This window comes from Martes martes (genome assembly GCF_963455335.1).
Source record: "Martes martes genome assembly, chromosome: 8".
Taxonomy (NCBI): Eukaryota; Metazoa; Chordata; class Mammalia; order Carnivora; family Mustelidae; genus Martes; species Martes martes.
In genome coordinates, this window is record NC_137895.1 from 128,908,045 (window position 1) to 128,934,455 (window position 26,411).

Sequence of the window (26,411 nt, forward strand, 5' to 3'; positions counted from 1 at the left end):
AACAAGTCGCAGCGCGGGTATAACGTCCGCGTGAAAGAGCTCAAAAAGATCCACAGAGCTGCCGTCGTGGGCAACGTAGCGAAAATGCAGCGGTTGCTACTGCTTGGGAAAGACGTGAATAAAAGAGACAAGATGAAACGGTAAGGGGACTTGGAAGCCGGCCGCCCCAGACGGCGGGGAGGAGGTGGGGGGACCGGGAGAAATGCGCACCTCCCGGGGCTCAGCCTGTGGAGCCGAGCCCTCCTGTCACCGAGGGCGCTTGGCGGTCTTCCCTCCTGAGGCCGGGCAGCATGGGGTCTCGCGCCCTGGCCGACTGTCTGAGCAACAAAACAAAATCCTCAGCTGCCTTTGGACCCGCTCATAAGTCCCCGTATAGATCACTTAACAGACAGCTTTGACGTGATTTAACCACGTTTCAATAGTGATAGAAAAGAAATGAAGTATATACAGTATTTTACTTTATTTTTTAAGATTTTATTTATTTATTTGACAGAGAGGCACAGAGAGAGGGAACACAGCATAGGGAGTGGAGGAGGGGGAAGCAGCGCCCCCTCCCTCCCAGCAGGGAGCCCGATGTGTGGCTTGATCTTAGGATCCCGAGATCACGACCTGAACCCAAGGCAGATGCTGAACGACTGAGCCACCCAGGCGCCCCCAGTATTTTATTTTATTTTTTAAAATTAATTTATTTATTTTAATAAACATATAATGTATTTTTATCCCCAGGGGTACAGATCTGTGAATCGCCAGGTTTACACATTTCACAGCACTCATCATAGCACATACCCTCCCCGAAGTCCATATCCCCACCACCCTCTGCCGTCCCCCCTCCCCCCAGCAACCCTCAGTCTGTTTTTTGAGATTGAGTCTTTTATGGTTTGTCTCCCTCCCGATCCCATCTTTTAATTTTTTCTTTTCCTACCTCCCCCCAAACCTCCCACATTGCATCTCCACTTCCTCATATCAAAGAGATCATATGATAGTTGTCTTTCTCCGATTGACTTATTTCGCGAAACGTAATACCCTCTAGTTCCATCCACATCGTCGCAAATGGCAAGATTTCATTTCTTTTGATGGCTGCATAGTATTCCATTGTGTATATATACCACATCTTCTTTATCCATTCATCTGTTGATGGACATCTAGGTTCTTTCCATTGTTTGGCTATTGTGGACATTGCTGCTATAAACATTCGGGTGAACGTGCCCCTTCGGAGCACCACGTTTGTATCTTTAGGATATATACCCAGTAGTGTAATTGCTGGGTCATAGGAGCTCTATTTTCAGTTTTTAGAGGAACCTCCACACTGTTTTCCAGAGTGGTTGCACCAGCTTGCATTCCCACCAGCAGTGTAGGAGGGTTCCCCTCTCTCCGCATCCTCTCCAGCATCTGTCGTTTCTTGACTTGTTAATTTTAGCCATTCTGACTGGTATGAGGTGGTATCTCATTGTGGTTTTGATTTGTATTTCCCCAGTATTTTATTTTTAATGGACATCTTTTTATACGATAATGTCATAAAAAAGGGTCTATTCCCATAATAGATCAACTTCTGGGCTACAAATTCTTTTGATAAAATCCAATATATAATTTATATCTGTATCCACTTTGTATGTATGTTATTTACTGACTGGCTGTCGAAGGAAATTTTGAATTGGGAAGATGGTTCTGTTCCTGATTAGGAAGACGTATTTCTCAAAATGTGTACTCTTCCTATATTTATCGACATTCCATTAAACAAATAAAATCATCTTGGTTTTAAGAATTTTGGGTTCCACCTGCTCTCTTTTATCTTTGTGAGGACATTAAGAAAATTTTTGGAATCACTGTAGTGTATACCTGAGAGTAATATAACACTGCATGTTAACTGGAATGAAAATAAAAACTTAAATTTTTATCAGTAGACAGATTTGCCCTTCCAGATATCAAAATGTATCTTAAATTTCCACAAATTACACGGTTACTAATAGCTGAAAGGACAGATGAATGAATGGGGCAGAGTAGAAAATGCCAAACACCCAAATATGGTGACATTTCATATTAGTAGGAAAAGGTGAATCATTCATAAGTGGTGGAGAAATATCTGCAATTTATTTATTTATAATAGTATTAAATACTAATATTGATAATTGGTAATTCTTGATTTTCATATGATCTATAAATCTAAATATCTAATAAATGAGAAAAATATTTCATTTATCATTTAATATAATGTATATATAAAATATATATTATAAAAATATATAATATATAATAAAATATATAATATATAAATATATATTTATGTATAAGATATATAAAATATATATTATTTAATATATAAAATATATATAAATACATAATGTATAAAAATAAAACTGTTCCCGTTTATTTGAATCCTGAGCTTCCTTTGGCTTAAAGTTTCTTGAAAATCAGAGTGAAGAATTACTTAAAAAGAATGCTTCGTTATTTTAGTCTTCTTTTCCCATAATGCTTTCAAGAACTAAAATGTATTTAAATGCCAGCCATGTGACTAGAACTGCAGTAGAACTGTTGTATGTATTTCATTTAATGTAAGGCACCATAGATTGTGTGATGCCCCACCATTTTATATACCAATAAGAAATCTTAAAAAATTCTGCCAATTATAGTTGTAAGACATTTTGAATTATAAATCACATTCTAATGTCAGAGATACTAAAAGGTAAACAAAATGACCCTCCTAGAATCATTGAAATATAGTGTTCTTGTGAATCCTTAAAACATATCTGAGAAGTAGGCATAATCGGATTACTTTACCTAATTGGAGTGTTGTCTTTGTACAATAGTAGCAATAGTAATAATTATAATAATAATATGTAACAAACTTTGCATAGATCCTCATTTAAGCATGGTGATGAGGTCTTGTGAGATAACTATTCTTTATTTTATTTTTATTAGTTTTTAGTAATCTCTATAGCCAACACGGGGCTTGAATTCATGACCCTCGAGATCAAGAGTCACATGACCTTCAAACTGAGCAGGGCAGGGGACACGAGATAACTACTTTCATCTCCATTTTGTTGAGGAGGAAATTGAGGATAAGGCTGAGCAATAACTATTAAGTGACAGAGTTAAGTAGGATTTAAGCCCAGGTTGAGCTGAATCCTGAGGTCACGCTCTACCTAGTCAGATAGCCCGCTCTTTTACTAGCATGGTGACTAATCACTAATACATATTGTACTTTCTTCAAAAGAAAACTAAATCTTTGTTTTTGAGTCGAAGGAATAAGATGCTATTTAACGTTTACAATTACATGAATTAACTGCATGTTTTGAAGAGTGCACTATAATTTCCTAAAATGTTCTTTCACTTTCCTAGGACTCCTTTGCATCTGGCCTGTACCATTGGCCATGCCGACATGGTGACTCTTCTTGTAGAGAGGAAATGCCAGCTTAACCTCTGTGATAGAGAATGTAGGACTCCTCTAATGAAGGTGTGTGGTAGCAGCTGTGTCTGCCTGAGATGGATTTGATTGAATTACGTAGAATGAAACTTTATTGCATTTAAATGTAACTAATTGGTGAAAACTGTGGCATGCTTGCTTTAAATTCCCAGAATTTACACTCTGTTTCTTGGGATACTACTGACAGGCTGTACAATGCCAGGAAGAGACATGTGTAACTATTCTTTTAGAACACGGTGCTAATCCACACCTTACGGATAACTTTGGCAATACTGCCCTCCACTATGCTGTTGCTGGTGACAACACGTCAATAGTAGAGAAGCTGATTTTATACCACGCAAATATTGAAGCAAGAAACAAGGTATGTCAACTTTATTTAAAAAGTATTTGAAATTTTAAAACATACATATAAATTTTTTTAGCGACAATACATTTATTTACATATTTATTTATATATGTAATAAATAATAAATACTGAATTCGATACATCAAGTCCTGTCACCACGGAAACAACTCCAAAGCCAGGGCAGGGAGGACTAGAGATGAATGATGGCCACAGAAAGGGCAGAGTTCTGTTTCCCAGCCACCCTTCCACCCCAGAAGGAGAATCTTCCCATTAGTGCTTGGGAGTGGATGGTGGGCTCAGAGCCCACAAAGGATTGAAGGCCTGAAAGGGAGTGAGGTGATGATGGAGGCTGGGTGCTGTGCAGGGGCTTAGGAAATGGGTGCTGCTGGGAATGGGTGGGAGACCATGACCCAGTGGGGAAACTTGAGTGAGTGCAAGTGGGAGGAGAAAGCAGCAGGTTGCAGGCCCTGGGTACTCCAGGCCCCAAGGTTCTGAAGATGAGAGCAAGGGGATCGGGTCATGACATCCTACAGGGGCGTCTACTTGTGCTCATAGCCACTCTGCCTGCCATGTGCCGCATTGGGGTCTCCCATTTCACAGAGTAGTTCCTGCTCAGCATTATGTAGGTCCTTGGGGGGGGTGGTATAGCTGTGCATGGGGAGTAGTGGAGGACCGTGCTCACTATTCCACTTGTTATTTCTTTGACGTGCATCACCTCCTACCACTGCCCTTAAGGAAGCACTGTTGGTTGACATAGATAGGGTCAATTTTTCATATGTAGAAGCTCGAGCATTCCCTGAATGAAAATATTTTGAAATAACTTAATTGTCTAAGATTTCCCTTTATTTTTATTTTTTAATTTTTTTTTCTTGAGCGTACTTTTTGGAAATACATTTTTGTAGGAACTGTAAAGAAAGGAAGCAGGAAGAAAACACATATACAGACTTGTAAGAAGAGAAGCATGTTCTTCACATAGCAAGAATTTTTATGCCTCGGCTTCTAACCCAAGTAGTACTTCTGAGTAATTTTACATGGAATATGCCTTATTCTGTTCTAAGACCATGATCTCGTTATAGAGATAGAGAAGTGATCTATGTCTCTATGATTCAGTTGATATTAACACTAATCTTTGATACATTTTCATTCTTAAATGCAGCAATTATCTACAATTGATTATAGTTACTAAGTTTTAGTTGACCCAAGTGTTGGTTTTCTTCAAGTTTTGAAAGAGGCCGGCTTTGGCTAACAGTGCTGTAAACTGTCAAGTCAGTTATTCGAAGTTTTAAGATTTCACTTTAATGAACTTTAAAAAAAAAAAAAGATTTTATGTATTTGAGAGAGAGCGTGAGAGAGAACACACATGAGTAGGGAGGAAGGGCAGAGGGAGAGGGAAAAGTAGGGGAGCCTGATGCGGGGCTGGATCCCAGGACCCCGAGAGCACGACCTGAGCCAAAGGCAGATGCTTAACTGGCTGATCCACCCAGATGCCCCAGAGCTGCTCTTTTTTTTTTTTAAAGATTTTATTTATTTATTTGACAGACAGAGATCACAAGTAGGCAGAGAGGCAGGCAGAGAGAGAGGAGGAAGCAAGCTCCCTGCAGAGCAGAGAGCCCGACGCGGGGCTTGATCCCAGGACCCCGGGAACATGACCTGAGCCGAAGGCAGCGGCTTTAACCCACTGAGCCACCCAGGCGCCCCCCCCAGAGCTGCTCTTTTAATTCAGAGTCCATCTCCTTAGTGACCCATTTGGAGCAAGAGTGCTTTATGTTGACATCTGGGATCCTGATACCATTGATAGAAGAGAATCAAGCATGTTGGTATAACCTGGAGAAAACCTTCACCTTTATTGGAAAGTTCTTGACACTGTATCCCTGAAACTCTAATTTCTTAAATGTTAATGTTTGCCACGAAAAGTATTGTCAATTGGGGATAAGCAAATTTAAACCGATTTCTTTTGTGCGAGAGATATAGTGCAGTTCTGTAATATTTCTCAAACATAGAGGATCATTGACTCTTTCTATTGAGGCACAATCCTCACCTTCCAGCAAAGTATGTGTTCTTTGGGATATAATTTGAGAAACACTACTCCAGAGATAATCATTTAGGCTGTTAACTCAGTAAAAATACTTTAAGCTTTTACAGCTATGTCTTAGAGTTTGGAGATATAGAGATAAAAAATAGTCCCTTCCCTCAGGAAGCTCTTGGTTTCGATGGGGTGCAATAAAATAAGTGGAGTATACAATGATAAATGCTGTGATAGAAGCCGAGATTCTTGGAACCAGTCAATGTTTGAAGTAAGATTTGGAGAATGACTACAGTTAATCTGTTGAAGAGGTGGAGGAGGGCTATTTAACTTAATTTATTTTATTTTTTTCAAAAATATTTATTAATTTGAGAGAGTGAGAGTGGGAGAGAGAGCATGAGCAGAGGTGTGGGGCAGAGGGAGAAGGAGAAGCTGACTCCCCACGGAGCAGGGAGCCTGACATGGTGCTGGATCCCAGGGCCCTGGGCTCATGACCTGAGCTGAAGGCAGAAGCTCAGACTGAGCCACCCAGGCCCCCTGAGGAGGGCTATTGTAAAGAGAAGGAGCAGCTGGTGAAAGCAGGGGGGTGAGGGAGGGTGGGGGGCGGTGGGGAGAATGGGGGGATGGGGAGTATGGGGGGGTTAGAGTACTTATATATGTGTTTAAGTTTAGAGGATCCTTTATAGGTTTTAAAATTCAGTATGGAAATATGTAATTTTGTAAATTATAAATTGTAAATTATAAATTGTTTTTACCCTTTTACAGTTTGAACTCACTCCTTTTTTACTTGCTGTAAATGAAAACAAACACCAAATGGTGGAATTGTTAATTGGAAAAAAAGCAGATGTACATGTGGTTGATAAGTCGAAAAGGTACAGTAGTTGTTTTTTTAAAACCTTATATTGCTCTAGGATGGTAACAGTTAAGTCAGACTAACTTAATAAGAAGAGGATTAATTTATAATTATATAGTGAAAAATGTCGACATGTCATCAGTTAGGCAGAAAGCAGTTATTCTGATGGGGCAACATGAAGAACAGTATATGGCAGAATTTATATTCCTTCATATCATTGACTGATGTGATTTGCAGTCTTTTTTTTTTCTGCCATATGATTTTATGTTAGCTAAATGGGTTTCATATTAGTTTTATTATAAAGTGTGGACTCCTTTTATTGTATGACACAATACTGAACTTCTTAACCCTTTTATAGTATTTTTTTGGAAACATCTACTTCATATATATTTTCCTTAAAAGATGCATGTTAAACATAAATAGGAGTTGTTTTATTTTTTGAATGACTCCTTGCTTTAAATTGCCTTTTTTTTTTTAAGAATACTGATGTTAGATGATCCCTAAGTGATTATTAATTAGTATTACCAGATAGTGTGGGCTTATCATCCTTTTTCATGTTCAGTATATTTTTTGTTTTGTTTTGTTTTGTTTTCATTGGTAAGCGCAGAAGGATGAAAGATAACTTTAATTGAATAGATTTTTCTTTTAGTGAGGACAAATCATAGGTTGGTGATAAAGAGAAAAGAGACGGACTTTAGATAGACACAAGACTAGGTTTAATTCCTTTCCTACTGGCTGGGTATGTGACTTTGGAAACATTACTTATCATCACCAGATACGTTCTCTGATATGAAAAGGAGGATAATATATCCTTCAAGGTTTGTTGTGTGTAAATAATATCTTATATATATAGTATTTAATTTAGTGTCTAACACATGCTTATCTTAGTATCATTAACTGCAACTATGACTCTTTTGTTACTGTTAGTGTGAATACTGTTATTTTAAGCCTGCAAATAGCTTTTTTGTTTTTTTTTATTTTTTTATTTTTAAAGATTTTATTTTTTGAGAGAGAGAGAGAGCATGAGCAGGGGAAGGGATTAGAGCAGGGAGCCAGATGTGGGGCTCAATTCCAGGACCCTAAGTTCATGACTGAGCTGAAGGCAGGCGCTTAAATGACTGAGCCATCCAGGCACCCCTGCAAATTACTTTTTATACAGACCTGTCCTCTAGAAGGCATGGAAGTACACTGAATCAGCTTAAGGAAGAAATGGGGAATTCTTTTTTAAAAGAATTTAGCATAGTTTCTTGTTCATCAAATGACTTTAAATTAGCAACTTCTACTATCATACCCAGGGGGGACAAGAGGCTTCTTTTTTGTCCTTTAATTTTAGCCATGGAGGTAATTTACAAAGATAAACACTTGAACGTGTTAATGGTCAATTCTGGACCGACAGGTAAGATATTAACCTGGTAAAGTATATGAAATTTGCTGTTTAGATAACTCTGAGTTCCTAAGGGTGAAGTTATGTCTCTGTTATTTTAGAACAGCCCTCATGCTTGCTGCAACTTTTAAATCTCCAGATGTAGTCAGGCTTCTTCTTCAGCAAGGTGTTAATACCTCTTCTCGAGATGAATGTGGATGGACGGCAGAAGACTATGCTGTTTTTAGTGGATTTGATGTGTAAGTGTGTACATTAAAATGTTAGTTATCACTAAACTGAAGTTTAAAATAATTTAACTCTTAGTTCTTATGTAGTGGTTGAGAGTTCGTAGTTTGATTTGGGCAATGTTGGGATGGCAGTGAGTTAGCCCCCATCATTTGCCAGAAACCAAGACAAAGGCTAGACTAGTTAGCAATAACAACGGGTGCGGGATTCTTTATCTCAGGACTATTGAGACCTTTGTCTTTAGGGATCTTAATTGTATCTTTTTCATTCCAAGGATAACTGTAATGCATGGGGTACAAAGAATGTTACATTTGTGTTTTTTTTTTCCTTCCTGCCTCCATCCATCCCTCCCTCTCTTCCTCTCTTCCTTTCTTTGCAGATTTTATTTATTTATTTCAGAGAGGGACAGGGTAGGGACAGAGGAAGAAGCAGATTCCCTGGTGAGCAGGGAGCCTGATGTGGGGCTCAACCCCAGTCCCCAAGACCGTGACCTGAGCTGAATGCAGATGCTTAACCGAGTGCCAAGTGAGCCACCTAGGTGCCCCAACATCCAACATCTTTTTTTTTTTTTCTTTTCCTAACTAGTTACTTGGGTCTTGAGATGTTCAGTTTAGTAGAAAACCCTATACTTTCCCTTGAGGGTTATCTCCTATACTTTCCCCCTTGAATTTTCCAGGAACCTCAGGAGTTCCCTAAGACCAAAGAGACCATCCTCTTTCGCAAGTCATTTGGAGGGAAAAAAGGACATTCTTGTCATTCCCTTGTTTTCTTTGATTCTATTGCTGCAACATTGCTGTGTAGTACCTTGGTGACTCTGTTAAGGGACTGTCTTTGGCTCAGGTCATGATCCTGGAGTCCCAGGATCGAGTCCCCCAACTGGCTCCCTGCTCAGCAGGGAGTCTGCTTCTCCCTCTGACCCTCCCCGCTCTCATGTTTTCTCTCTCCCTCTCTCATTCTCTCACTCAAATAAATAAATAAATAAATATATTTAAAAAAAGAAAGAAAACTAAAGATTTTATTTTTTGAGAGAGAGAGTGAGAGCATGAGCAGGGGAAGGGGTTAGAGCAGGGAGCCAGACATGGGGCTCAATTCCAGGACCCCAAGATCATGACTGAGCTGAAGGCAGATGCTTAAATGACTGAGCCACCCAGGCACCCCTGCAAATAACTTTTTGTACAGACCTGTCCTCTAGAAGGCAATGGTATTTTTCTGCAGTCTGGTTATGATTGACCTTTGCTCCCAGGATGCCCTTGCTGATCCACATTCCTCAGTCTTCGCGGTGACCCACGATGAGACTTCAAAGTTACAACATTTTTTAGTTTACGACATATGCTTGTATGCTCAGCTGCTATTCCAAGGCACCAGCACCCTGTTCTGGCCGCTGGGCCCCCTGGCTTTAGCCACACACACCCTTCCCTTCGCACTCAAAAGCCTTACATGAAGCCCATATGTTAGCGCAGACCTTCATAATGAAGTACCGCTTGAGGATTTTGCTTTTTTATCCTGCTAGCAGATGGCAGTTGGGACCCTTCTAAGCTGTTAGAGAGGTTCAAGTAATGCTACAGGAAGAGCCTGGACTTTCCTTTCTCCTTTGTTTCTAGGCCTATATCTCAAGCCTGCTTTAAATCCCGAGGAGCGCCTTTTCTTATGGGCTGATGAAAGGTCTCATACAGCCCTTCCCAGAGTGGTGGGCGTCACCTTTCCCGAGAGGCCATGTTTTGGGTCTAATATTTCATGAAATCCTCTTAACAACCTTGTGAAATAAGGCAGTAAGATGCCCGTTTTATAGAGGAAGACTTGGAGCCAGAGAGAAGTGGCTCGTCCAAGAGCAAATAGCTGTGGTTACAGAGTTAGGACCACTGAGTTCAAGACACGTTCCGTTATGGCAAGCTAATACTACTAATTGCTAAGTTACTACTTCATGACTGGTTCACCTTCCTTTGAAGTATATGGGGTAATTTAAGGTTTGATATTAGCTCTGATATTATTCGAAATACTCTTATGAATTGATATATTTGGTAAATGTTTTTCATATCAGTATTAAAATAGTAACATTGTTTATCACCCCTTTTTATATGTAGCAATCGCCAAATAATTGCCCAACATAGAGAAGAAAGACTTAAAAATTTTTCGCAAAATAACAATCCAGGTAAGACTTTTCAGAGTGAAGTACTTTTGGTGGTCACATAGATGAAGGCAGCGTAAGGAAGTTTTGATTATGAAAGAGCAGTGGGGGGGAAAAAAACAAACCAGTGTGTAAATTGCATAAGCTCACTTTCTTGCTTTCTTCCTTTCTTTCTTTTTCTCTCTCTCTCTCTCTTGATTTTATTTATTTATTTGACAGAGAGAGAGAGTGAGAGAGCACAGGCAGAGGGACAGGGAGAAGCAGGTTTCCCACTGAGCAGGGAGCCCAATGCTGGACTCAGTCCCAGGGTCCAGGGATCTTGACCTGAGCTGAAGGCAGATGCTTACCCAACTGAGCCACCCAGGGGCCTCTATTTTTTTTCTTTCTTTCTTTCTTTTTTTTTTATTTTTTTAAAAGATTTTATTTATTTATTTGACAGAGAGAGATCACAAGTAGGCAGAGAGGCAGGCAGAGAGAGAGAGAGAGAGGGAAGCAGGCTCCCTGCTGAGCAAAGGGCCCGATGCGGGACTTGATCCCAGGACCCTGAGATTATGACCTGAGCCAAAGGCAGTGGCTTAACCCACTAAGCCACCCAGGTGCCCCTAATTTCTTTCTTAATAGTCTAGTATTCAGAATTATTTAAGAATTTAAATACTATCATGAACAATAGGAACAAATCCATGAGAGAGACCGGACTCCAGGAATCAAACTGAGGGTTATGGAAGGGAGGGGGTGGGGGTATGGGGGAACCGGGCGATGAGTATTAAGGAGGGCACGTGTCGTGATGAGCACTGGGTGTTATATGCAGCTAATTAATCATTGAACACTACATCAGAAACTTATGATGTAGTATATGCTGGCCAACTGAACATAATTTAAAAAAAAAGGTACCTCAGTGTGAACAACAACGAAAAAGGAAGTTAATTGTAGGTAATTTAAAATATGAGACATTATTGTCTGAAAAGAAATTCATAATTTTAGTCATGACCCCTAAAATCCCTTATATCTTTGTGTAAATAAGAGAAAGAGATTTTTAAGTTAGTATGTTTTATGTTTCGTCTATAAGCATATTAAAACAACTTGAACTTGTTATGAAAATGGATCTTTTAATTTTTACAAGTGGATTACATTTAGTAAGTATTATTACATACTGATTTGTCTCATTAAAAAAGGAGCTATCCTTAAAACTGGGAACTCTATAATACCTTCCTGGTACCATAAACAAATGGCAAGCAATAAGAACTGGAAAACTTAGCTAGTATGCAGCAATACCAGTGAGACTGTTTTTTTTCTTTAAAGGTGACTGTCCGTGGTACAGAAATCAGAAAAGAAACGCCTTGAGAATCATAGGTGGTTGTATATATTGTTGTATCAATAAGATATCATCATTAACAACTTCATTTCTCATTAGTTAAAGAGAATGAGATATGTTGACTTTATTAGAACAATGTTTTCTTCTGTTCGTTGCATAATTGTCATGATACTGTAATTTTGTTAGAACACGATACTCTGTTGCCATTAGTAAAAAGATTATCATAATAAAAATTCAAATGGGGCAACTCTGAGGCTCAACAGATTATAATAAAAGCAGAAAATGGTTCACAATAACAAAAATGCTACCACTGCTCCCTAGATGTGGCACCTAGTGCATTGTACAATCTGAAATGTATGAAGAAACCTTTAACTTAGTAGACTTTTATCAAAGAAAATCTGTAGGTTGGTTTGGTTTTGCAATTTACTCATTTTCATTTGTTCACTTAGCAGATAACTATCAAGTGTCTTTTTGCTACTAAGTGTTACTCTGATGTAGAATACAAACATTCAAAAAACACAATCCCTGCCCTCCAGGAGTTTGTTATTATCATTGTCATTTTTATTATTTACTCTGTTTTTACTACTCTATTTTTATTATTTACTCTACTTTATTCCGTGCTTACTATGTGCCAGAGTCCCCTAGTGCTTATAATTATCATTGTTATGTTTTTATTGGTACTTAATATGTAAGTCGATAGTGACAAATTAGAGTTTTAGAAGAGTGGGTAGAAGTTAAGGTAAGTATGCAGACCGAGTATTAAGTTTGCCAGGTAAAGAGGCAGAAGAACCATGTTTGGCAGGAGAAACGTCTATCAAGATTACATGTTTTGCAGGGGCGCCTGGGTGGCTCAGTGGGTTAAAGCCTCTGCCTTCGGCTCAGGTCATGATCTCAGGATCCTGGGACTGAGCCCCGCATCGGGCTCTCTGCTCAGCGGGGAGCCTGCTTCCTCCTCTCTCTCTGCCTGCTTCTGCCTCTCTGCCTACTTGTGATCTGTCAAAAAAAAAAGAAAAAGATTACATGTTTTGCAGAGGAAACAGCAGTGCAGACGCTCAGATGTACGAGTGAACTTAGGAGCACTTACAAGCAGTTCAATTTTGCTGGTACAAAAAGTGTGCTATGGGAATGATTGGAATGAGTGAATACTTAGCTACGGCAAACTAATGAAAGTTTTTCAGTACCATGGAAAGGTGTAGCTCTTAGGTTGTAGACCTTGGCAAATTTATCAGGTCGAATGCTTTTAGCTGCGAATAACAGGTGACTTATAATAGTGACTAAAATGGGGCCACCTGGGTGGCTTAGTCATTTACGCATTGACTCTTAGTTTTAGCTCAGGTCACGGTCTCATGGGTCATGAGATCAAGCCCCACATCCCACTGGGCTCCGTGCTCAGCATGGAGTCTGCTTGACGATTCTCCTCCTCTGCCATTCCCCCCGTTCGTGCACTCTCTCTTGCATGCGTGCACTCTCTCTCAAATCAATAAATCTAAAAAAAGCAAACCAAACAAAACAGTGACTAAAACAGGAGGAACCAGAATTGTTTTGATGGTTCAGTGATGTCACCAGGATTCCAGTTGTCTCTTTTTAGCTTTGAGGTTGGCGGTATTTTATATTTCCTTTCCTGATTGGCTAATTAGCAACAGTTCGAGGCATATTCTCACATGATAATATCCAATTACTGGAAGGACTGTTTTTCTTTGTATGTTTCTTTTATTTTTTTAAAAGATTTTATTTATTTATTTGACAGAGAGAGACAGACAGAGAGGGAATACAAGCAGGGGGAAGCGGCAGAGGGAGAAGCAAGCCTCTTGCTGAGCAGGAGCCTGACGTGGGCCTGGATCCCAGGACTCTCGAATCATGACCCAAGCTGAAGGCTGAGGCTTAACAACCGAGCCACCCAGGCACCCCTATATGTTTCTTTAAATAGGAAGAAAACTCAGAGGCTTGCAGTAAATTTCCTGTAATATCTTATAAGCTAGGTTATATCACGTGCTTGTTCCTAAACTAGCCACTAGTAAATCAGGTACTGTGATTAGCTTAGAATAATCATTTCTCCTTTTGAAGCTGGGTTAAGGCCACCTTCTTTGTGTTTGGGACAATAAATATCCAAATAAAGTTGTGGTTCTCCAGCAAGAATGAAGACTCTGACATGGTTATTGGGGAGGGAGCCAGCAGTACTTGATGCAGGGATTCACTGGAGAATGTGAAGCAGAAGGGTAACAGATTAGATTTGAATTAGGGCCTTCTGGTTGTGGCACAAAATAGGGATCACCAAGCTTTTTCTCTAAAGGGCCAGATAGTGAATATTTTAGGCCCTGTGGTTTCTCAACTACAACTACCATTATAGTGTGAAAGCAGCCGTAGCAATACGTAGGTGAATAGCAAGAACCAACCATCTGGTTCTGTAAATAGAGTTTTATGGGAGCACAGTCACATGTGACTGGTCTGACTTGGCCTGTGGCCATAGTTTGGTTACCCCTCATGTGGAGGATAGATTGGGAAAAAACCATGTAAAGAGACTGGAAGATAAAGGACGCTTATATTTCCTTAGTCTAGTATCAGTCCATTATGAAATGTTCACTCCTCTATACTGAAAACATCAGGAGGCCCAATTAATCAATTTACAATGTTGTTCTTTTTCTAGGCCTTTTGTCTTTCTCATTTTTTTAATTTATCACTTTTTAAAAGATTTTATTTATTTGCGAGAGAGCACGAGTGGGGCAGAAGGGCAGAGGGAGAGGGAGAAGCAGACTCCCCATTGAGCAGGGAGCCTGATACAGGGCTTAATCCCAGGACTCTGAGACCATGGCTTGAGGTGAAGGCAGATGCTTAACTGACTGAGTCACCCAGGTGCCCCCTTTCTCATTTGTTTTGCTTAAAATTTTTTTATTCTTTTAAGAAATAACAATATTTGTTGGTGGCTTTTTTTTCCTTCTGGAAGTCATCAGTTAAGAGCTCATGTTTGAGTAGGGCAGTGGCAGGGGAAATATAAAGCAGAGATCGAAAAGAGGTATAGTTAATACAGTTCCATGATTATTAAATGTAGAAAGGGGAGAGAGGGGGATGCCTGGGTGGCTCAGCCATTTAGTGGCTGCCTTCAGCTCAGGTCATGATCCCAGGATCCTGGGATAAAGCCCCGCATTGGGCTCCCTGCTCCATGGGAAGCCTGCTTCTCCCTCTCCCACTCCTTCTGCTTGTGTTCCCTCTCTCACTGTGTCTCTCCCTGTCAAATAAATAAAATCTTAAAAAAAAGGGGTGCCTGGGTGGCTCAGTGGGTTAAGTATCTGCCTTCAGCTCAGGTCATAATCCCAGGGTCCTGGGATCGAGCCCCGCATTGGGTTCTCTGCTCAGCAGGTAGCCTGCTTCCCCCTCTCTCTCTGCCTGACTCTCTGCCTACTTGTGATCTCTCCCTCTCTCTGTCAAATAAATAAATAAAATCTTTAAAAAAATTAAAAAAAAAAAAGCGGGGGGGAGAGAGGAAATCTTAGAAGAGTTATACGTTTCCAGGTTGTGCACTAACATTTAAATTGGCCATGAAGAATGAGTAGGACTTTATCGGAGTGCAGTGGGAATAGGGAAGACCAGGTATTTTCTTATATGTTGAATTTGATGGAATATCCATGTAGTATATTTTCAGTAATTGGATAATTGAATACTAGGAGTTTCTAGCTGGAGATAAGAGCATCAAGTTTGGAGGTGCTGATTTGAAATAATTTGATTAGAATTATTAGGCAAAGTCATAGCTTGGACAATGATTGAGCTTGTGCATGATGGAAAAGATATAGAGACGAAGGCCAGTGAGCAAAGCCTGGGAATACCAATATATAAGGGTGGATGGAGGTGTAAGACTTAGTAGAGAAGACTGAGGAGTGGCTGGGGAAACATAGGAGAGGGATTAGAGGAAATGTTGTTGAAAAATTAAAAAAAAAATTTCAAGGAGTTATTAACTGTATCAAATAAAATCACTAAAAAAGTTGGATTTAACTTTTAAAAGCTCTCTGGTGGTAACCTTTTCAAAAGAACCATTTTTGAGTTGTGAGGTCTGTTATTTATGTGATTGGTACATTCTTTGTCCAAATATGGAAAAATAACACATCAAGTAAGGTCCTCCCTAACTTTTTTGTAACTGCAGTATCTACCTGGACAGGGTCGAGGGGAAATAGTCAAGCCTGGTGAGTAGACTGGCCAACATTTTTCCATAATTGTCAAAACCTAGGGGTCAAGTGTGAGGAAAAGTGTTGTCTTTCTTACCTGTTTCGTGTAGAGATACTTGAGCTTTTCTTCAAGTCCCTGGTACACTCTCCTGGATGAATACTAGGACAAAAATCTGGAAGCAATAGGCAGGAAGCCACTGTCAGGCCCTATCTCTGATATGGAATCATGATGCAGCTGTATTTTGACAGTTTTAAATTTTGATCAGAAATACTTTATACAGACCAGCAGTTTGGGAGAAACTGACCTCTTTTAAGTATTTTATTGCAGAAAACTAGTCTAATACCAAGGAGAAAATATAAGGTGATATGCTGAATATACTAGTTCTCACTTGCTAGGGATTCTGTGTCAGTAAAAAAAAGTCAGTACTGGACTATTTTTGTTGGTGCTGTCCCTCTCGATCCTCTTTCATTTGCCTTCTTCTGATATCTCCACTTTCACCGCTCCTTTCTGAATTTCATCTCTAAAGAAAGCGCTAAGGGAAACTGTCTTGGAGTCTATCACTATTGGAGCACATTTCTACCATATGTATATTTCCTTCTAAGGTAACAGGCTACCCCATCTCAAATGTATTTCATATTTTGTTGTTTCTTATGTTAAACTTCTTTGCCTGTACCACACTGACAGAGTTAGTGATGATGCTTGGCCAAGATTGAAAGCATTTTCTGGACTGTCGGAAATTTTTACCTGATAACAGTTTTAATGTGACATGCTTTTATATTTTTTCAGAAATTGGTAAACTGTGGCTTAACAAGAATATGTGGCCAATTAGATTGACAGGTTTTTAACCATCTGTGTATATGAGATAACTCACTTTGTTTTCCCCCAAAAGAGTCCTGTTGATCTTTAGTGATCAAATCCACTATTTTCAGGGTGGAGTGGATAACTCATCCTACATTTTGAATGTAGTATTTCTGAGTTTTTGACCAGTTTGTCAACAACTGCCTTTAATAGGTGAACTATGTTTCTAATTCTATAAGAAATTAAGAAAAAGTGGAAACAAAAAACCTCTATAATCAATAGTTGTTATTATACTGTGTATGATAGTTACATATTTTTCTATAATTATCCCAGTTACCTTGTTGATTCATAACTACAATAAAAGTGAATTAAGCCCTATTTAGTTGGAGAAAATTTATGTGACCTTTTAGTTTTTTTATTGGAACTTTTATACTGTAGAACATATTGATAATCATCAGAATTCTCTTTTTTCCTAATTAAAATACAATTGTTGCTTGTTTCACATTATTTTCTGACATTATTTCATCTATTCCTTTTATGCCTTTATTCAAATGGATCTAGAAATAACAGGAATCTCCCAGGCAAATACTAAGAAAAACAGATTCAAGGAAGGGTGTTCTGTGAAATAACCTTCTAACTGTAATCGTGTGTTAAAACATCAATCTTAATCATAAAAATTGCATATGATGCACTTGTATTAGAGGCTCCCAAAATAACACCCAGATTTGGTTATTCACTGGAAGAACTCACACGTCTCAGCATATTTGTACTCATGCGTGCGGTTTATTTTGGTGAAATGATACAAAGCAAAATCAGCAGAGAAAAGGTGCATGGAGTGAAGTCTAGAGGAAGCCAAGTGCAGGCTTCTAAGAATCCTCTGCCTATGGGTGTGCTTAATTCCTCCAGCATCAAATCATGACAACTCATGTGAGATGTTGCCTGCCAATACAAGAATCTTATAGATACTCAGTGCCTGAAGTTTTCTTTAAGTGATAATCATGTAGGCATTTTCTCCCTAGCATATATCAAAATTCCAGGTTCCCAGAAGGAAATCAAGTAATAAGTACTTGATAAATCATCTGGTTTGTACCAATACTTAGCAGTCTCAATGGATACCTTTTTTTTCCTTCACATAAATAGGCCTTATTTTTTACAGCATTTTCAAGTTCATTGCAAAATATAGCAAAAAGTACAGAGTTTCCATTTACCGCACGTTCCTCTACACGCTTAGCCTTCCTTGTTGTCAACATCCTGAACCACAGTGGTACATTGTTATATTTATATTAACTCATCTTTATCATTCACAGTCCATAATTTACATCAGGGTTCATTCTTGGTGTTGTACATTCTATGAGTTTTAACAAATGTGTGATGACATGTATCTATCATGTGGTATCACATAGAGTAGTTTCACTGCCTTAAAAGTACTCTGTGCTGTGCCTGTTCATCCCTCCCTTTGCCGCAACCCTTAACTCCTAACTTAAAAAGTTTTACTTTTACCAGAATGTCATATAGTTGCAGTCATACAGTGGATATCTTCTTGAATATTTAAAAAATTAAAATTCCGAGGTAATTGAATATAGTGATTCAAGATAATCTTTGTCCTTTGTTATGTTCATCAGTGTAGGATCTGATGACATATGCCTCACAGACTGAAAAAGTGTGATTTCTACAGACGTTTGTCACATAGTGGGGAGGGTTGAGAACAATGACATCATATCCTACTACCTAGTAATAATCATTGGTACCATTGTGGTCTAAGAGGTGGATCCAGATAGACTCTCCAGCAATGAAAGTAGGTCGTCTGAAGAGGTTATACTTTATAGAACCAGAATCACTAAAAGCTTTCATCCTTACCTTGCAATTGGAAATAAGGCCAGAGAGAGTCTGTTTGGTATGTTTTGCCATGCTGCAAAGTACAGTGGCTGTAGACCAAACTTTTTGATGAGGTGTTTCACCCCAAACTTAACAGCCCCTGCTGGAGATCTGGAGAAGTTCTGTTATGTTACAGCAAAATAAATACAGTCTTTTTAAACTGTGCCTCGTAGTGAAAGTCCTGAAGAATCCAGGAGAATCCTGACATTGTCAGTCTATGATGATGATTCTGCTAATGATACCATTTTCTGTCAGTCTCAAGGGTTTGGTTAAAATTGTGGTCATTATAAACATCCACTTTTGGGTATCAAATTCTGATGGATACCATTCTTTTCTTGCATTTGGTAAATGTAGAGGAGAAAGTAAGATTTCTTAGTGAGTTAACTGCCTACCAATAGTATAATTAATATTCACTCCAGCGTGGTTGCCAGGTATGGTCCTGAAGAATACTTTTTAACACATCATCACAGCACAAATATCCTGTATTTTTCCGTTGTTGATTTAAAATATATTTTGCTTTTTGCTTTAGTGGCGAATAAGACTTCTGAAGAAGACTCTTTAAGCAGGTAGGATTTTTATGGATTTTTTTTTTTTTTACAAATTCTGTGTTAACAAGGGAATGCAGAGAAAAGCATTTGTTGAGAGTTCTACTGTGCGCTAGGCACTATCTTATGTGCTTGACATTTATTACTTATATAGTCATTACAATAGCATCACAAAGTAGCTGTGCTGTTACAGCCTATTTTTTATTAATTAGTCAGCTGTGATTCAGGAATGTTGATTAATTGACCTATGATTCCACAGTTAAAGAGTAGCAGACCCAGAAACCACCACTGCTGCTAACAAGAGCTTGAACACTGCGAATTTTCAGTCGTGTAGGGGGCCATGGTGCCCCCTGTGAGGCATGAGAAACTAGTCAGTTACTCACAGTTTGAGAATTCTGACAGCGATGATGACTTTGTTTCGGCAACCACACCTTTGAATAAGAAGCCCAGAACAACGCCAAAGGAGTTAATGCTAGAAACAAGGAAACCTAAACCAAAGAATCTCCAGAAAGAAGATATCCCACTACGAGAGAAAACTCCGGAAAAAGGATGGCCTTAGGTGACGAACTCTACCAGCGAGACTTAGAAGTGGCGCTAGCTTTATCAGTGAAGGAACTTCCAGCGGTCACCATTGATGTGGGAGAGGCTCAAGATAGAAGCACCAAAGAAATGTGGCAGCAGCGAAATTGGGACCATGACAAAGGCTCCCCATCTCTCCGATGGCAGCGTAGCCAGTGATGATTTAGATTTGGATTAGCTTACCGAGGAAGATGATGTGTACGGTGCTCACGGGAAAGGAAAAGCAGCATCAAAAGCTGTGGTACAACAGAGGAAGATTCTTTCGGAGGGCAGTGATGGCGATAGTGCTGACGACTCTGAACCAACCAACTGGTGGAGAGTCTGAGGATGACTCTGATTTTAGGGAGAGTGAAGATGATGATGCGAACTTCACTCTGGGAAAAAAATAAAGTGGAAGAAATTAAAAAGAAAGAAGTGAAGGTAAAATCCCCAGTTGAAAAAAAGGAGAAGAAACCTAAATCCAAACGTGATACTTTGGAAGCGACTTCAAGAGACTGTGCTCCAGCTGCCCTGAAATCAGAATCTCAGCCTTCACCAAAAAAGGCTTCTCTTTCTTCAGAGGCCGCTTGGAAACCATTACAAATATGCAGGCCTTCAGCTGAAGCAGAAAACCTAAGCAGATGCCACCAGCGCTATCTGAAAGGAGCAGCAGCAGCAGCGGCGGCGGGAGCCGCTGGCAGGGGTGTCCGTTAAGTCTCCAAATCAGAGTCTCTGCCTTGGCTTGTCCGGGTTAGCACAAGTGAAACCTTTGCATCCAAATGCTGCTAGTAGCTGAGTGTGGTGGTAAACAAAGGTTTGATTAAGAGAATAAGAGTTTTACAAGTGTGTTTATATTTGAATTGTGTTTCTGTTTAAGGAAGGTATCATAATATAAAGGAATCCTTTAATGTCAAAAAAAAAAAATGAGTAGTAGACCCATGATTTGACTGTCAGCCTGCGTGACTCCCACATCCATTCTTTTGTCCCTCAGCAGCACTGGGGTTAAGATACAGATCCTAGTCAGATCAACTCAGAAAGTCAAATTTAGTTATGTGTTTACTGATTTAGAGTTTTCTTAAAAAACCAGGTTAGTCCAAGCATTTGTCCTAATATATTTGACAACTAGTGATAACTAGGGATAATTAGTGCAGTGGCAACTAGTCTCTTGTTTTTACTGTCAAAGATTTTAGGATGGCTCTCATTACCTATGGCCATAGTACATAGCTTTTACATAAGCAAGACCTAATCAGACAAGTTCTTAGATATAGAGATGTTTTCTCTCCTTGAGATGAATGATTTTTTTCGGAAGTGATGGATATGTAATCTAGGTATAGGCCATGATACGTTAATTAATTTTATCATCTATTTAGAGGATATTTCTAAATGATTCTCTGTTTACTGACTTCCCAGTCTAGTTTTCCCTTTAGGCTAGTTCCCTTGACCAGTTCCTTGAAGCTTTTTCTTTTTTTGTAGATTTTTTTCCTTTTTTCCATTGACTTTTCTATAATCTTTTCTTTTCTTTTTTTCTTTCTTCTCTGCTTTTCTTGGTGTTTCTTTTATTCCATTAATTTTTTCCCTTTCTGCCAGCTAAGTATTCTCTGTTTTTCTATAGACAAAATCAAAAGCACATAGAATTTCAGGATTTTAGGGCATCTTAGAGATGAATTAATCAAAATACCTTCTGGTACTACAACCTCTGTTTAACATCCTCACCAAGTGATTGTTTAAATGGAGAATTTGAAACACAAAAGAGATTAAAGTGACTTATTTCGATATGATAAGTGACAGAAATGAGATTTAAATTCAGGTTTTTTCCTTTTTTTCTCATCTTAAAATGTGAATGTTTTAATAATAGAAAGGTGGGGAGTGGGTCTAGTGAACACAGTGAAGGTGCCTAAGGAAGGAATTGGCAGGAGAGGCCAAGTTTCAAGAATAACAACACTGGGTTGGATAGGAATAAAAGTTTTAGAAAAGATGTTAGAATATTTGGGCTTATGATAAGCTAGATAATGATAGATTACAGATATGAAGGACACGCACGCACAGAAAGGAAATGAAAGACACAGAATATTGGGAGTTGTTTAGAGAAGCGTATTAAAATAGAGGGTTCAAGAGAATCATGAGCAGTTTTTTTGTTGGTTGGTTTAATTGAATGAACTAGCATACTTCAGGTTTTCTGTTGAGAGGTATTAAAATCATTTGAGCCACGGGGAAGGCTTTTTATAGCATATAGGAATGTGATATCATCTACTTCCACCCCAATCTTAGCTTAGATCCTCTCGAGTAATGGGGGAATGGAGATTCTGAACTACAAGATGTATGGCCCAAAGTAGCAGTCTCCTCACCCCACCTCTTTTTCTAATTCTCTGATGTCCTTCCCATGTACTTGTAGGGTTTGGTGGGCTAGGACTGGCTGTCAAATCAGTAACAGAGCTTCATTTGGGTAGTTGGTAACATGTCTACATTGAGATGATTACATGAATGACTTTCAGTTTAGCTTATCCTCCAGGAACAGGAAATGGCTCCTACTCTTGGTCATTTGATGCTGTGCTTGTTTTGGGAATCTGCTTTCATAGGCTAAAGATTTAAAAGGTTGGAGGGTACCACTGAGTCCTGCAAAAGAGTGATCTAAGAGCTCACAGAAAAAAAATATTAGGCGGTGTATAGGGAAATAGAGGCACATCTACCAGGACTCTATTTTTATAGCAGTCTCTCTTCTTGGGTATCTCAGTGCTTAGGAAGGTTTTTAAGGTCTTGCTAGTTCATGTAGACCGAAATAAGGCAGGACCTGTGTAGGGAAAAAGTTGGACCTTATAGTTTTTAACCTCTCTGGGAACAATACTCTCACTAATAACATAAATTTGTTCTTTAACATTTGTATATTTGTTTATTTTTAAAAATTGATACATAGTTGACACATAATGTTATGTTGTGTTTCAGGTGATTTAAGAACTCTAAATGTTACACCATGCCTACCACAAGTGTAGCTACTATCTCTTACTGCATGATGCTATTACAATACCCTTGACTGTATTCCCTATGCTGTACTTGTATCCCTGTGACTTACTATAACTGGGATCCTGAACCTCCCATTCCCCTTTACCCATTTTGTCCATCCCCCCACCCCCTTCCCTTCTGGTGATACAGAATTCTCTCTATTTCTGGGTCTGTTTCTGTTTATTTTTGCTTTTACTGCTCTTGCCTCAGGAGCAGTAAAAGCACAAACAAACTGTTGGGACTACATCAAAATCAAAAGCTTTTGCACAGTGAAGGAATCAATCCACACAACAAAAAGGCAACCTATGGAATAGGAGCAGATATTTGCAAATGACATAGCCAATAAAGGGTTAGTATACAAATAAAAAGAATTGATAGAACTCAGCACCCAAAACACAACCCAATTTTAAAATGATCAGAAGACACGAACAGACATTTTTCCAAAGAAAACACACAGATGACCAACAAGGCACCTAAGAAGATACTCAGCATCACTCATCATCAGGGAAATGGAAATCAAAACTACAATGAGATACCACTGCCCACCTGTCAGAATGGCTAAAATAAAAAACACAAGTAACAATGTTGGCAAGTATGTGGAGAAAAAGGAATCCTCTTGGATTATCAGTGGGAATGCAAACTAATGTAGCCACTGTGGAAACAGTACGGAGTTTCCTCCAAAAGGTAAAAACTGAACTACTCTACAATCCAGTAATCACACTATTGGGTATTTACTCCCCAAAATACAAAAATACCAATTCGAATGGATACATGTACCACTATGGTTACTACAGCATTAGTTACAATAGTCAGCCTGAGGGTCCATTGATAGATGAATGGATAAAGAAGTGGCATATATATATACAATGGAATATTCAGCCATAGAAAAGAATGAAATTTTGCCATTTGCAGTGAAATGGAGGGAACTAGAGAGTATTGTGCTAAGTGGAATTAAGTCAGAGAAAGACAAATACCATATGATTTCACTCATATGTAGAATTTAAAAACAATAGAAATGAGCAAAGAAAAAAACAACAAAAAATGAGAGACAGGCAACCAAGAAACCGACTCTTAACTATAGAGAACAAGTTGATGGTTACCAGAGGGGAGATGGGTGGGGGAACGGGTGAAATAGGAGCTAAGAGTTAAGGAATGCACTTGTAGTGATGAGCACTGGGTGATGGAATTACCAAATCATTATATTGTACACATGAAACTAATATAGCACTGTGTGTTAATGATACTGGAATTAAAAGAAAACTTAATAACAAAAACAGAGGCCGAAGTTCAATTACATCAAGAAACTTCATTCAATAAATAGATAGCTGACCTTTCACTCAATTTTTCTTTTTCATGAACTTGTTTTTGTTGTATATTTTTGCTCTAAAGTATTTCCGTTAAACCTGGTGATGATAATGCTTCGTGGCCTACATCAGATGATGAAGACTTAAGTTTGAATACGAAGGTAATGTACTCTCTTGTGAAGTTAATTTTCCTGCTCTGAATTTAGTTTTGTGTATTATTTGCTCTTAAAATTTAGCGGTGGCCTGCCTATCATCATTTTATGTTTGAAGTGGAAAGTTGGTCAGAACAAACCATTTTATAGAAATATAACAAGTTGAATTTTTTTTTTAAACTCTGTTAAATACCGAAGGTGGAAAAAATGGGCTGGAAATATGTAATGACAGGAAAGTTATATTGGGAAAAGCTTTTCCATGATGGAGGAAATATGACATTTGGTCAAGGATAAGGATTCTTACTGTGAGTTTTAAATTATCTTATCATGACTTTTCTTTCTTTTCTTTTCCTTTTTCTTTCTCTCTTTCTTTTCTTCTAACATGACTTTTATAATACTCATGCCTAAATGAATCTTTAATGGACCCAGTTATTTATTGCAGATTGTTTTTTCTTGGACATTTTTTATTTTGGTAGCATATAGTTTTACAAAAGAAGATTTTTTTTCACAATTTCTATCCCTTGTTCTACATTTAGACCAAAATAAGATTGGAAATTGTGGAAATTCAGAAATTTAAATTGCCTCTCAAAATTTATATTGCAAAGGCATTCTACTGTGTTTTCAAAATAATTCCATAGAGTATAGTTAAAACTTTTTATCTAAGTGAAGAATGCATGTTTTGACTAAAATAATAATTAACACTAGAAGCAGAGGCTTTTCATACCCATATGGTAAAATGTCTAATTTCAGAAATCTTTTATATTATAGTTTTAAAAAATATCTGCTCATAATCTTTGTATCAGATTCTAAGATTTAAACTTTCAGTCACTTTATATTTATTTATTCATGTTAAAGCTCCTGCATCATTATAAGCTATTGGATGTTAGGAAACATAATTGTGCATCTCCTGGAACACCTAGAATGAAACCTTGCCTCAAGAAGCAATTTTAATATTTTTTGAATGTGAATTAATGAGCAGACAGATGGAATTCTGTATAATGGAATGTTATAAGTAATATAATGTGCATAATATGTCATAATTAAATATAAACATTTTTAAAAATACATAATTTAAAAATTTATATTCCCTTTTCATGTTTAGGATTTATAAGTGCAAATGAATTATGTTGAGGAAATAAATAAATTAGAAAGAAGGTTACAGTATATTTTTTACTATCTTCTAATTGTGAGCTTAGAATTTTAGATAGAGAAACTGTCTTTTTTCTCCTGTATTTTTTTTTCCTGCTTTGTTGATTATTTGACCATAGAGTTGAGGGTCCATATATGGACTCTATTCTGTTCCACTGGTCTATGTGTCTTGTTCTTGTACCAGTACCATGTGTTCATCATCATTAGCCAACAGAGAGATTCAAAGCAAAAACACATTGAGATACCACCTTACACCAGTTAGAATGGCCAAAATCAACAAGACAGTAAACAACAAGTGTTGGAGAGGATGTGGAGAAAGGGGAACCTTCTTACAGTGTTGGTTGGAATGCAAGTTGGTGCAGCCACTTTGGAAAACAGTGCTACCCTTTGAGCCTGCAATTGCACTACCGGGTATTTACCCCAAAGATACAGATGTAGTGAAAAGAAGGGCCATCTCTACCCCAACGTTCATAGCAGCAATGGCCACAGTCGCCAAACTGTGGAAAGAACCAAGATGCCCTTCAGCAGACAAATGGATAAAGAAGATATGGTCCATATATGCAATGGAGTATTATGCCTCCATTAGGAAGGATGAATACCCAACTTTTGTATCAACATGGATGGGACTGGAGGAGATTATGCTGAGTGAAATAAATCAAGCAGAGAGAGTCAATTATCATATGGTTTCACTTACTTGTGGAGCACAAGGAATAACACGGAGGACATTGGGAAATGGAGAGGAGAAGTGGGTTGGGGGAAATAGGAGGAGACAAACCATGAGAGCAGTGGATTCTGAGAAACAAACTGAGGGTTGTGGAGGGGAAGGGGGTGGGGTGTTGGTTGAGCCTGGTGGTGGGTATTAAGGAGGGCATGTACTGCATGGAGCACTGGGTGTGGTGCATAAACAATGAATTTTGGAACACACACAATTCTCATAATCCTCACCCCATGAGAAAACGTAGGCTAGTAAATGGCAGAACTGAGATTTGAATCTACATTTGAATGATTCCAAAACCCATGTTCTTTGTGTAATGGTTGCTCATTTGACAATGGTGAATATTATGATTATTTTACGAAATGTGTTATTTGTAATCCTTAATACTATTAATTTTTTTTTCTAGAATACCTCAAAACCAAACTTAAGAAAACTAATGAATGTTTCTCAGCGTTTCAAGAACTGTAAGCTGTT

The 26,411-nt window shown here is 38.5% G+C and overlaps 1 protein-coding gene and 1 pseudogene across 2 annotated transcripts in view; both read left to right on the forward strand.

Annotated features, from left to right (window-relative positions):
• The first annotated feature begins 3,342 nt into the window (after positions 1 to 3,342).
• Positions 3,343 to 26,411, forward strand: part of LOC308347642 (ankyrin repeat domain-containing protein 26-like) — a 140,593-nt gene continuing 117,524 nt past the window's right edge. The window contains exons 1-8 of the mRNA XM_080811232.1: positions 3,343 to 3,451; positions 3,609 to 3,782; positions 6,556 to 6,662; positions 8,129 to 8,266; positions 10,334 to 10,401; positions 19,047 to 19,083; positions 24,007 to 24,082; positions 26,344 to 26,401. Coding sequence (XP_080667358.1) covers positions 3,377 to 3,451; positions 3,609 to 3,782; positions 6,556 to 6,662; positions 8,129 to 8,266; positions 10,334 to 10,401; positions 19,047 to 19,083; positions 24,007 to 24,082; positions 26,344 to 26,401 — 733 coding nt within the window. The 5' untranslated portion in view covers positions 3,343 to 3,376. The remainder of the gene's footprint in view (positions 3,452 to 3,608; positions 3,783 to 6,555; positions 6,663 to 8,128; positions 8,267 to 10,333; positions 10,402 to 19,046; positions 19,084 to 24,006; positions 24,083 to 26,343; positions 26,402 to 26,411) is intronic.
• On the forward strand, positions 19,403 to 20,416 carry LOC308347643 (RAD51-associated protein 1-like; annotated as a pseudogene). Its single transcript has one exon. The product of its transcript is annotated as an RAD51-associated protein 1-like (transcript).